Source organism: Athene noctua, chromosome 3 (assembly GCF_965140245.1).
Source record: "Athene noctua chromosome 3, bAthNoc1.hap1.1, whole genome shotgun sequence".
Lineage (NCBI taxonomy): Eukaryota > Metazoa > Chordata > Aves > Strigiformes > Strigidae > Athene > Athene noctua.
In genome coordinates, this window is record NC_134039.1 from 35,732,171 (window position 1) to 35,745,940 (window position 13,770).

Here is a 13,770-nt window from a genome sequence, read left to right on the forward strand (position 1 = left end):
AAGTGGTAGAAGATAAAAAATTGATCTTGAGGTAGCCTCTGCCACAGGAAAACACTGGGGAGAAAGCAGTAGAGAAAGACTCCTAAATTATCCCATTTAAAATTTGAAAGATAATAATAAGCTTCAGTCTATAATTTTAAGAAAGATTTACAGAATGACCCAGAAAACTATTAACCTGTTAGGAAATACTACAGACCAATTAACAACAGAAACTGATAAAAATTGTGATTGCATTAGAATAATCTGGAATATTATCAATTTAATACATTTAGGTAGCATGACTTCTGCAAACCAAAAGCTATTATCACTATTTTATTAGAATTTATAAACTTGTTACTAAAGTATAGGATAAAGAATAACCACCTTATAAAAAGTAACATTTATCAATACAATAAACAATGCTCAGAGTTATTATAAATGCCCCATTATTGACTATGACTTCTTTTATACTAGGTATGCCAAAAAGAGAAAATACAGAGTACACTTCTGAAATCCAGAAACATCTTCTCTTTAAACTGGCATGAGTTTCTTTCCAAAGGTGATATGGAGAACTAATGATAGAGGTGAAGACAGAAATTAAGACAAACAAAAAGTTAAGTTGAAATTGATTCCATTAAAAGTTCTTACAAGTTTGGTTTTCAGCCGTTCCTGACTTTTTAAGGAGAGGAGAAATTGGTGTTCTCATGTTATTCTCTATAGCTTCTCTCACCACTACAGTGCCAGAATTATATAAGGAAAATATTTCAGGATCCAAAATATTGTAACTGCAGAATGGGAGAAAAACAAGAAAGCACACAAAACCCCCCAGATATAATATTAAAAAGAATTTTGATATACAGATACAAAATTTAATTTCTCAAAAGTGAGTTTTGATTACTTTCCAGCAGCTTTAGGAATCAGAAATAACAAATGATAGACAAAAGTTATAAGGAACCAAAAAACAGCGGAGTGTAGTATATTTCAAAACTTTCATCTGACCAGTCAAGTGAGCAATCAAAAAACGTGCCTGTCACTGGCCATATGATGGAAAGCAAAACTTGTTACATAGTAAATCAATTTGCATTTGAAAGCTGAACTGTTCATATGACAAACTGATCGATGATATGGTAATTCAAATTTGTTTGCATTAATGGCAATAACACAATAATCTATATTAATAGCAATAACTGCCAGTGCAGTAAGATATACCTGTCCAGATGCTGTGAACCACAAATTCCAATGTTATATTGCTCTTTCAGTTTCTTTTTAAGTAAGTTGTAGTGTGCAACTGCCAGATAGATATTCATCTGAGACCTCCAGGGCATCTCTTCAAGACACATTTGATGAAACCTTTTTTGGTTTAAGTAATTACTCACAATTGGTTTCAGCAGTACCACTAAGGTGTGATGAGCTACTTTTTGCAACTCTTCCTTGCATTTCCTAAACCAAGATATATGAAGTAGCAAAAAATGAAACTGTGTTTTCCTGAAGCTCTAGAAAAGAAAATCATGGTAACGATACACAGAAGTATCCCATTGCATATCTACAGACCTGCCTTAACTCAGAAGCATATGACATATTTCTAGCAAAAGGATTTTTGCTGCAGTCAAGAAAAGAAATTGTGCTTTTCCTCTTTAAGTGCACTTAACACACACTAAATCCTACCATATTTTACCAACTACCATTTGTCATAGTACTTCTAAAAAGTACAGCTCTCTGAAGTTATTTGTACCTGAATCATCCAAACAGATTATTACAACAAATACAACATGTTTCACAAAGTCTGTTCAGGAGATGGGGGGGGTCTATAATTATACTGTAAATCTGGATCATTATTTTTATTGTTGTGTTTTGATAGCTGATCACCCTCAATGTGAAGAAAACATTTTATTTCAAATTTGGATGACTGGCTTTAATTTCCAGCCATAGGGATTTTTATGTTTCTCTGCCAGATAAAACAATTCTGTATTACCTGGCACGCATACAATGCTGGAGTCAAATCAAATATCATTTTTTCTTTTTTATAAATGGTAAACTGATCCCTTTATTAATATAAATTAATCTTCTGCCTGTTTTCCAACTTTATAATGTAGGCAGAACAGTATACCATATACAATGTTGATTACATTATACAGCAATATTAATAAGAGACAAAAGAGTAGCTGAAAAGGCAAAAAGCCCAGGATAAGTTAAATATCCCCTCTTCCACTGAAAGCCATGAAAGTCATGTTAAGTGAAGTGGTTTTTTTCTGTTGAGGAGCAAAACTGGACAGTTTAGGTAAATATTTAGAATATAGTGTATGGAAGACTTTTCTGGGGTTCTTTATTTAAAACACTTCCAGAATCAGTTATGTGATTGCTTATATTCAGATATTAACTAGTTTTCTACTTGCTAATTGCTGGAAGCATAAATGACCAAAGCACCAGGTAATGAATAATACAAATTATTTTATGTCAGAAGGTACCATTATTAGCAAATTAACCAAGTATATGCAATTATCTGCCAAAAGAAGAGGTGAATTAATTTTCATTTGTTTCTATCAAGAAACAGTTTTCCAAAAGCTTCAGAACAGATAATCCAAAAAGACTTGCAAAAGGATGGCAAAAATCACTCTGAAACTACCTGAACATCAGGAAGAAATACACATTCTTTATTAAACTTCTAACAGGTAAGCTCCCCAACACATTTTGAAAAGCATTATAGTATGCAGATTAACATAACTTTTTCACGACAATGAATCAACATGCTCAAGCTAACACAAGTGAAATACAATATTTGATTATTAATACAAGGACTTCAAAATCTTCAACAGTTATTCTCTTAAATATAAATGAGACAGGTTTTGTTCTCTAGAATGGAAGTCAATTTGGTATCAAACTAAAGAAGTGAGTGGACTGTGCACAAATTTATCCCCTTGAAAGAAAAAAGTTTTAAAATACACACTCAGTATTAAACCAAATTTCGTCAAAATATTTTGGTTCTATATAGGAACCTGACAACATATGTTCATTTACCTTTGTGCTTCTGAAGAGTTCATTATGTTTGGATGTTTCATGAAATACTGTCTGAGAGTCTGTCTTTTTTGAATAGGACTCAAGGCTTCTTTTCTTGGTTTCTTCAAATTTGATGCCTCTGGTTTCTTTAAAGGTGAGGGCTCCATGTTCTAAAAAGTTCCATTAAAATCTTAAATATACTTCAAATACTTATTTATACCTACATTATCAATTAATTGAGGTATACAGCAGTTTGGTTTATGCAGGAACAGAACAGAAAATAAATTCTGTAACTGTTTCTCAAAGTAACAAAGCAAAAGAAATATTTAATATTCCAGAAAGCTTTACAGTTTTTCTGGAAGGTATGTGTCAAATGCCTAACACTAAAAAGCCAGCCATGTCCCCAAATATTTTCTTTCATATACTAGTGTTTTTAATCTCAAAAATAAAGACAGTTCTTTTCTTATAACTACAAATACTAAAACTCTGCAATGCAAAAACTGAGACAGAAAACCCTTTCCCTAATCCCGTCTCAGATACTAGCAGTATTACAGCATTACTAGAGGGTTATGAGGGGGAAACTTCTTCCTCCAAAAAAATACAAATCCATTAAGATTATTCTTACCTTTCAATAAAGGCAAAAATTTATTTTAAAATAATTCTGAACAAAAAGCCTTCATTGTGCAATTAGAATATCTGTACAAGGAGTTAATCATGAACAACCACTCATGAAAAAGTGTAAGTACAACATATTGTACAAAAATGCCTAAACTGATCTCCCTTTCTTAATGTGATGTTACCCAAGGCATTTCCGATTAACATGGTTTTTTTAAGGGCAGCTGATAAAAGGCAAGTTTTCTTTGGTTTTGGAATGCATTACTCTGACTCATCTCAAATTCCTCACAAGTGTTGGTCTTTCAGATAAATCCTATACCAACTTTTCTTCCTGGTTTTAAGAATGGAGAGGTGAGCTGAGGACTACAGTCTGTAACCCAAATTTTAGTAATTATGTATGTCTCTAGTTGAGGTTTTTGAGACAGCTATTAAAAAATTATTTTTGTGTTTATGGTACTGCTGCCCAGTAAAGACATACATGACACCTTAAAAATGAAACTCACTTTCTGAAACTCCACAACTCCTGTAGTGTATCTATCCATGCCTTCTGGCAGAGTGGGTGAACTTGTTTCTTGTGTTGAAATTCCACTGATACAGAGAAAACGGTTGTTCCTCCTGACAAACAAATAATGTTAAAATCATCACCATGATGTTTCGTAGTTAAAATGTAATCTTTGGAAACAGATAGAGCACATGCAATTCCTGTTTCATTGGAAGTTCTAAATTCAGCAGGTTTTCTTTCCTTCTTCCATGTCAGAAGACAGGAAGTGCTCACTTTCAAAGTTTATTACCTGAACTTATAGGTAACAACTATCTCAACTTCCTAACTCCTAGTAAAACAAAATAGTTTTCATTATCCAAATTCTACTATGAAATTCTTCAAAGAACTTCTTCATGTCTAATATTTTTTATCTTTTGTAACAGCAGTTTCTGTTTCCTATAATAGATCTCCTTTTCATTGATAATTTGCCTTTCAAATTTTAGAAATACCGATGTGCATTTTTAACAAAGTTATAGTTAAAATTCTTTGGGATCCTTTTAGGTAGGTGTGTAAAGGGAATAAGCTTTAGAAATCTCTTTTCTCTTAGGATATTATTAATAGCAGGAATATTAATAAATATATATTGTTTTAAACAGCACAAGGTGCTCTAGGAACAATACTGAAGATAAATAATCGTGATGACCGAAGACTGCATCAGTGAGCAGCAATGTCAGAAGAGGAACTGGCGTGGAACAAGAACTAGTCAGAACTCTGGAATATAATGGACTTTTGAAACTGATGATGAATTGGTATTGTATTGCATTTTATGAAGAAACATATAAATATAAGATGCTCTTTGTCAGCTGTTGCCACTCACTGAGGTGATGGCCCAACTCTGAGTTGTTAATAAAGCAAGCCTAGAGATACCCACAGTCTGGTAAAATCCTTTAACAAGTGTCTACAGTTTGGTTCCACTTATCTTTTCAGTATAGAACTTTTTTTAGGCACTACAATAGGCCCTGATCAGTTTGCTTTTGATTTAAGCCAACATACTTTTCTAAGTTATCCCACTGCCTCATAATAATATGGCAAATGGCCATAGTACCAAGTGGTGTCTGTGAAAAGGAAAATCCTAGAAATTGCTGATGGTAGACAGGAGTTTTGAACAGATACAACCAAGGGAGAAGTCTCCATTTACAACAAAGTCACAATACAGTATCTTCTGTAGCTATATAATCCTCTATGTTTATGGAACTTCTGTGGACTAGGAGCCATGGAAATGGCTCCAGATGTGTCTTCCACCATGTACAATATACAGTTTCTGCTGTAACTGTGACACTGGTAAACCTAAGAAGTAGTTTTTCACCACTACTATAACAGAGATCTACCTTTTCAAGTAAACTTGAACATTGCCTGCCCATTCCAGAACCCATTGAAACTTCTCTTCATTCAGGATTTTGTGCAAAAGTTGAACGAAAAACTCAAGAAAACGTGCTTTCTTTCTGAATTTCATCACTGCAATAAAGTAACAAATAATTAACACAGGTTTTGTATTTATGCTGTAACAGGTTTCTGAATTCAGCTGTAATTACAGTTATGTACGTCTCAAAGTACATACTTATGTCATGTTGCATGCTGATGAAGAAAAGGCATTCTGATGCTAAAATCAGATAGGTCATGATACACAATAGCAGTTGCAAAATACTTCTTGTGATTAGGTATCCAGACTCACAAACTCATTCTATTTACACTCTAACAATGACAAACATTCTAGGGACTGAGAAAACAGGTTTGGAACTATTTTTGTTTCATGCAGTACATAGTGCAAAAATATTTTATAAGACTATTCAACATGCCTAATTGTACACATGCCTTAAAAGCCTGAAAAAACAATAAACCAAGTATACACAAAGTAACTGTATCCTATTCACTTAGGTTGCTCTGCTCAGTGACAGCCACATTAAGTGTACAAGCATCACACAGTTCTCATTGCAGCAATGGAGCTGTGTTGTCTAAATTTTAGGCAGCTTTTTAATTGTTTGCAAACTGCTTTTACTGCATGGCTGTCTTCATAATTATTTACCATGAAGAAATATATAAATATTTATCCTATCTGAAAGCTATACTAATGTTACAGGGCAGGCTCCATTGTTATTTTTAACACAGTATATGAAGAAAAATAAGGCAGTGGCAAATGCCCCATACCTGAATCTTAAATCCTATTGTAGAAACACAAGTGTACTCAGACTTCTGTGAATTCTTCTTTCAGTAATATAATTTAATGTGGAAACAAGGTATGTCAATTTAAGAGTAACATTCCACACAAACAGAATCTCTGAAAACTTCACACAACTTTTAAATGAGATCATTTTTAAGGTTATTAGAAAAAAAACATTATTCAAATTATTTAAATATTAGTATTGTATATACCTAACGTCAACATCTAAAATAATTTGTTGAAAGTATTTCACATACTTCTAAATGTGACTGTACTAAGAACTTTTTTTAAGCTGTTTTACTTTGTTTTGTATATTTGAGAACAAAATGAAGAGAAAGTTTCCAAGAGCTTATTTCAAGCAAGAAGTAGACAGCTTTACTGGCAGCCTTCTGAAGTAAAGAAATCTTTACAATTAAAATAAATACCAATTATCCTACCTTCTCGATAAGCACTCTTTGATGTCCAACATGAAATTACAGGGTAAAGGAACAAAGGATCTTCCTGTCCTGTAAGCTCTGATCCACGAGCTACATCAATAAGCAAACCAAATCCATTATGACAAGCAGTGATAGTGCAGAATAGAAATTCTACCTGGAATTGTAATTGAAGACTAGAAAAATCCTTCTTTAGCACAGAGTTTTCTTTTAAATCTCTCACTGTCATACAGAGGGGAATTCAAAAGCTTGCATTTTTCTTCTAATATAAGTATTATAGTTGTGCCTCTTAAATAATGAAGAGCTTACAGATGTGACTGATGAACTTCCAGCTACTAGACTAATGAACAGGATGTCTGGAGTTCATCAGAGGTCTAACAAAGGTCCATACAAATCATCTGTGGAGGAGCATGTGCAGTAAGGACATGTCCAAATATGTATTTAAAGCTGTACAGCATGAACTGAACACATAATGCTACTAGTGACTAGTGCTTACATACATGCTCAGCATATGGATAGCATAAGCAGGTACAGGGATTTTTTAATCTTCACCTAAATATTTATATAAATCTATGTATACAAATGTATTTCTATTCTATAAATAATATATAAGATATGGGTGTAAATAGTATATATTATACATATAACATTTAGAATATATAGGAGACCAATAACTTGGATTCAAGTTTGAGAGTTAAACACAACTGTGTTACCAGATGATGACCACCATAACAATGTTACATGTAATAGGTGCTATTTTACCTTAATAAAGAAACATGACCTACAAATTTTGTGCTTAGACAAGTTCTGTGGTTGAAAAAGATCAATGCAGCTGGTCCCTGAAAAAAGCAAGGTTAAAAGTGCACTCTGGAACTACCAGTTCCAGATAGCGGAGCAATAGCTACACCCTCCAGAGGGAAGCACTCAGCTGAAATCTGTTGAACGCAAATTCAGTCTGACAGCCAGCAGGACAAGCAGATTTTTTTTTTAATTTTCTTTTCAGGACAAGTCACATCCTTTATTAGTACTCTCTCCTATTTGACAAGTTCAAAAATACATTGCTTCAAATAAGCATTTTCACAAAAAATAATACCTCCCAAAAATGTTTAAAATGAGAAACCACTTGAAATCACAGAATTTAAATTGTACTGTGTATGAAATACTTTGTTTTTCTAAGTTTCTTATTAATAGAAGCTGATTCAACTTCTCCTTTTTTCTCCCAGACTATCATCAATGGAATGATAAGTGTTGATCCACTTTTAAGGATTTTCTATCAGAAGGTTTCTTCCAAAATATTTTTAACAGCATGCCCTATAGGTGTACACATTGTCCTAAACTACTTATACATATTTGTAAGGACAGCTGTAAGCTTTTTTATTTGTTTTGCATGGCCTCAGCAAAAGATTCCTCTTAAGTTTGTATCCTGAAACATTGACAAATATGCTGTTTCAGCAACAGAGCAGACTTCAGCCATCAAGTATGTCCTGGTTCAGCTAGGACAGGGTTAAGTTTCCCCAGCTGAGAAGGGGGAAGGGATCTCCAGCCAGGTTATTCATACCATGCTGACGTCAGGTCGGAGCGCGGGAACTTTTTCCTTGGTGGCTTTGGTGGTGGGGAGCTCACGGCGGGCTTGTTCCGTAACCATTTGCGGTATTTCTCTGTATATCTTTTGTCTTGTTCACTGTTATTGCTGTTTATTGTTGTTACCATTGCTACTGTTGTTGTTCAGATTGTTTATCACACTGTTGTATTAAATTTCTTCTTATTTTAACCCGGGGTTTGTGCCTCACTGCCAGCCTGACCGGCTGAGGGTGGGGGAGGGGCAACGGCAACGTGGTCTCCGGTCCCGGCAGGGCTTAAACCACCACAAGTATTTGCCAATTACTAAAAGTATGTTCTTCTCTAACTGATTAACCCATTAATTTAACTTTCTATTAAGCAAGAAAGGAACGTAATTTTATTAAGTAATCAATGCAATTTTCAATTAATTTACAGAATTCATTCATTCTGTAACTTGTTCTGCAGGAATGCAGGCATCAATGTCAGTAGCAAAAAATGATCAGAGCACAGATGAATGGAATTTTTGCATCACTCTTTTTATCCTATTTATTACAGAAATGCTTTTTCTTCTAAGACAAATGTGTATATAGACATGATGGATGTTAACTAGAACATGAGTCAGCAGTGTGCTCTTGCAGCAAAGACCAGTTGCATACTGGGCTGTATTAGAAACAGCATAGCCAGCAGGTCAAGAGAAGTGACTATTCCCCTTTATTTGGCACTTGTGAGACCACATCTAGATTACTGTGTTAGGTTTTGGACACTGCAGTACAAGACACTGACATACTGGAGGAAGTCCAGCAAAGGGCCACCAAGATGATAAGGAGTTAGACTACATGACAAAGCAATAAGAGGCCAAGAGAACTGGGTTTATTCAGTCTTGAAAAGATTAAGAGGAGTCTACATGTACCTAATAGGAATACAGAACACGGAGACAGACTCCTCACTGAAAGCACAAGAGATGGGATGGTTTTGGCTGGGATAGAGTTAATTTTCTTCATAGTAGCTAGCATGGCGCTATGGTTGGGACTTGTACTGAAAACAGTGTTGACAATACAGGGATGTTTTAGCTATTGCTGAGCCGTGCTCACACAGCATCAAGGCCTTTTCTGCTCCTCACATCGCCCTGCCAGTGAAGAGGCTGGGGGTGCACAAAAAGTTGGGAGGGGACACAGCTGGGACAGCTGACCCCAGCTGACCAAAGGGACATTCTATACCATGCAGCATCACGCTCAGCATATAAAGCTGGGGGGAAGAAGGGGGGAACATTCGGAATGACAGCATTTGTCTTCTCAAGTAACTGTTATGTGTGATGGAGCCCTGCTTTCCTGGAGGTGGCTGAACACCTGCCTGTCAATGGGAAGTGGTGAATGAATTCCTTGTTTTGCTTTGCCTGCATGTGCAGTTTTTGCTTTACCTATTAAACCATCTTTATCTCAACCCATGAGTTTTCTCATTTTTACCATTCCAATTCTCTTCCCCATCCCACCATCAGGGAGGGAATGAATGGCTGTGTGGTGCTTAGTTGCTGACTGGGGTTAAACCATGACAGTGGCAATACACACAAGTTGGAAATCAGAAATTTCCAAACTTTTTAACCAGAAGAATGGTCAACTATTGGAACAGGTTGCCCATAAAGGTTGCAAAATCTCTTTCTTCAGAGAGATTCAAAACTTGACTGGACAAGTCCCAGAGGAACCTGATCTGATTGTATCTGTTTTGAGCAGGGGGGTGGAATAAATGCCTTCCAACCTAAATTATTCTATGATTCTATTCAGGCTCCAAGGAGTACAAGATGCCATGTAAATATAATGGGGAAAAAGAGTAGTAGTGGCTCTGTGTTTTAAATTCTAATCATATTTCCTTTAATACATCTAACTTTGGCAGGACTATTAGTCTGAAAATTCTTGTTCTTCACCCAGACTCTAAGATATTTTAAAGTTGATATACTCACTCCTGAGTTACAAGCTAGTTAAATACTAGTATACATGCAATTCCTTCACAAAAAGGCCTATTTCTGTTAACTCTTCAGCAAGTCTTTTCTCCACTACAATTTCCTGCAGCCATCATTACTGCTAGAACTGGTAAGACAGCAGGAAATGCTGTAAATGGGCAATACTCTTTGCCACTGCATTTTTTGATATAGGTGGATAAAGCAAGCCTAAATAATGTGGAACCCAGTTTACACAGATCAGAACATATATGTATTTGCAGAACAGAACAAATATGACCATTCCTTTCTAAGAAGGAATAAGTGTTTTGGTAGAAATTATGAAAAGATTAACAAACTTCATTTATATACATCACTACCATCTATAAACAAGATCACTGAAATTATTATTTTGGTCAATTTATAATGGAAGATATATGAAATAAAAGTACTTCTTAGGTAAATAATTTTTACAAATAAACCATAGAAAACTCCATAGAAAAATGTAAGAAGTGCTTCAATAGTACACCCACCTGGTTTTGTCAGTCTGAGGAGATTTGATTCAAGAGCACTTAGATTTTCTGTTGCTTTTTCCATTGCAGCTAAATGGGCTGTCTTTGCAAAAGTGGTCTGAAATATCCAATACTTAGTTATGAAAACTTAACTTTTACCTAACTAAAACCAGCAGGTCAACAGTGGAGTTTAGGTTAGAGCCCAACTCTTCTAATTCTATATTTGATAAATTCATCAATATGGTCTTATTTTCCTTTTCAACTGAAATAAAATTGTTGTTCGTAATTTTTTTTAGAATGGCTTCAAAAAGCTGTCCATGATTCATTCTTGATTCATCTCCAAGGGAGTGGAGTTGCTCTGCCACCAAATAAATTTTTAGCGAAGTGCCACATGCTACTACAACAACATATTTGAACAGATTGACAAAATGTGTTTTCCAGAAAAAGTATTTTTTGTAATTATATACTGCCTACAGAAATAAAAATCTTCCTCTGGACACACAATTGTTCTTTTTTTTCACTTTGGTGAAAATTTAATTTTCAGTCATGCCTACTTGGCTCAAGATACTCTATTGTTCCTATGATCTTAGATTACTTTCTCTTTTTCAGTATGAACCTGGGAGCAGGTAACACAAACTCAGCGATAAGCAATGCAGAAAATTTTGTCCTCGATCACATCAGTGTCCTACACATTTTTTTTACAGAAATCCTCCTCTGTAAACTGATTGACTTTTTGTCCCTCTCTTTAATAGATCTTGGTTCCATGCTCACACTGCTTCCTTTCTTCCTCTCTCATTATTCCTCCTTTTCTACCTCTTTTTCCAATCTCCTCTCTAGTAAAATCTCTTCTAAAATTATTTAAAGAAAAAACAGACAGAAAAGTATGGCGAATCAACACTTTACTCTGATTCTAAATTGCAGGAAATCCTGATAATCTGCTTCATCTCTTTGGAATTCATGTATTACAGTCCTTGAGTTGAAAGTTCTTCCTCCATTGAGAAATATTTTTCATTCTATACAATTCCTAAGTTACTCTCTTATTATGACTCAGCTTCAAGCAGCTGCTACACTAAATGAGAGTCTAAGTTTCTATATCACATTTTTCTCTTCTTTATTTGTAAAATTCTTTAATTATTTTTTCCTGTCTAATAAAGCTTTCCTGGAAACTATATGTGAACATCAGTTAGGGATGCTTGTATAAATATCAGCAGGACCCTTATGGCTCTTAACTGAATATTGCTATCCCCTCTCCAATTCAACAAGATGAGATCCTGTACCCACTAAAATCTGCAACCATCCTTAACAAAGATAGCTACAATTAAACAGAAGCCTATCAGCTATACTTTGGGAACTCTACGAGGAAACTCTTATTCCATACAATAACTTCTAAGATAAAAAGTTAATAAATGTAGTCTTCAAAATAGTATCATATTTAGAGAAAACAAACATGAAAAATAAGAGCAATTACTTTAACTTCTTTGTTAATGTGTGTTTCTTCAGTTTTCATAGCTCTTGACAGGCAAGGTGAGATTATTGGTGAGGAATCCAACAATTTTTTCCCGTAGTTAACAATAATTACTGCCAGTTCATATTCTTTCCATGAACGTAGTACCTATTAAAGAATCATCTGTTATGTAATTTTTTTGCATAACATGTAATGTTTCATTATTGTCTACTTATAATTGTCAAAATGCCTGAGTATTAGAAATAAAAATTAATTACTCAATACTTCATATATCACAGAATCATCTAGGTTTGAAAAGACCTCAAATATCATCTAGTCTGACCATTAACCTACCACTGACAATTCTGAAAAAGTTAAATTTCCTTTCATAAAAAAACAGTACTATAGACCTGTAAAACAATTGCAATTACAGGTATGTTATCCATGTGTTGTTCTTCTACTTAACCTATCCCTCAGAGAACAAAAAGATTTAACCAGAAGTATCTATTGCTGTGACTGACATTCTCCCTGTTCACAGGCAGTACTGCTATCAAAGAATATAAAAGGTAACAAAATGATCCTCATATACCTCTACAGTATAAAGTGTACATCTGAAAATCCCAAATGTATTAGTAAAAGTAGTAGTGAAATTTATTTTTAAAATTACAAAATTTATAAATGAATGGTGTAGGGAATATTTATAGATGGCTTCATCTCCTTTAGATAGAGCTCTAAAGGCCGAAGTGCTTCCGCTATATGCAAGATAATTTCATGTTAGGATGTTTGTCTTTGGGATTGAGAATAATTGTATAGATTACAGAATCATCTAGGCGGGAAAAAACCTTGAAGATCATCCAGTCCAGCCATTGACCTAGCACTGACCATTCTCAACTACACCAGATACCTCAGCACTATGTCAACCCAACTTTTAAACACCTCCAGGGATGGGGACTCCACCACTGCCCTGGGCAGCCCATTCCAACACCCAACAACCCGTTCTGGAAAGAAATATTTCCTAACATCTAGTCTAAACCTTCCCTGGTGCAACCTGAGGCCATTACCTCTTGTCCTATCGCTTGTTACTTGGTTAAAGAGACTCATCCCCAGCTCTCTGCAACCTCCTTTCAGGTAGCTGTAGAGGGCGATGAGGTCTCCCCTCAGCCTCCTCTTCTCCAGACTAAACACCCCCAGTTCCCTCAGCTGCTCCCCGTACGACCTGTGCTCCAGAGCCTGCACCAGCTTCGTTGCCCTTCTCTGGACACGCTCGAGTCATTCAATGTCCTTTTTGTAGTGAGGGGCCCAAAACTGAACACAGGAATCGAGGTGCGGCCTCACCAGTGCCAAGTACAGGGGTCAGATCCCTTCCCTGTCCCTGCTGGCCACACTATTGCTGACACAAGCCAGGATGCCTTTGGCCTTCTTGGCCACCTGGGCACACTGCTGGCTCCTGTTCATCCGGCTGTCAATCAGCACCTCCAGGTCCCTCTCTGACTGGCAGCTCTCCAGCCACTCCTCCCCAAGCCTGTAGCGCTGCTGGGGGTTGTTGTGGCCCAAGGGCAGCCCCCGGCATTTGGCCTTATTGAAACTCCTCCAGTTGGCCTCA

At 35.7% G+C, this 13,770-nt stretch overlaps 1 protein-coding gene across 1 annotated transcript in view; it reads right to left on the reverse strand.

The window, feature by feature from the left end:
* Positions 1–13,770, reverse strand: part of CFAP54 (cilia and flagella associated protein 54) — a 121,560-nt gene that overhangs the window by 58,532 nt on the left and 49,258 nt on the right. The window contains exons 28-35 of the mRNA XM_074901471.1: positions 12,192–12,335; positions 10,745–10,841; positions 6,725–6,814; positions 5,458–5,584; positions 4,092–4,203; positions 2,995–3,143; positions 1,189–1,419; positions 628–764 (exon numbers count right to left, since the gene is read on the reverse strand). Of these exons, the coding sequence (XP_074757572.1) occupies positions 628–764; positions 1,189–1,419; positions 2,995–3,143; positions 4,092–4,203; positions 5,458–5,584; positions 6,725–6,814; positions 10,745–10,841; positions 12,192–12,335 (1,087 nt within the window). The remainder of the gene's footprint in view (positions 1–627; positions 765–1,188; positions 1,420–2,994; positions 3,144–4,091; positions 4,204–5,457; positions 5,585–6,724; positions 6,815–10,744; positions 10,842–12,191; positions 12,336–13,770) is intronic.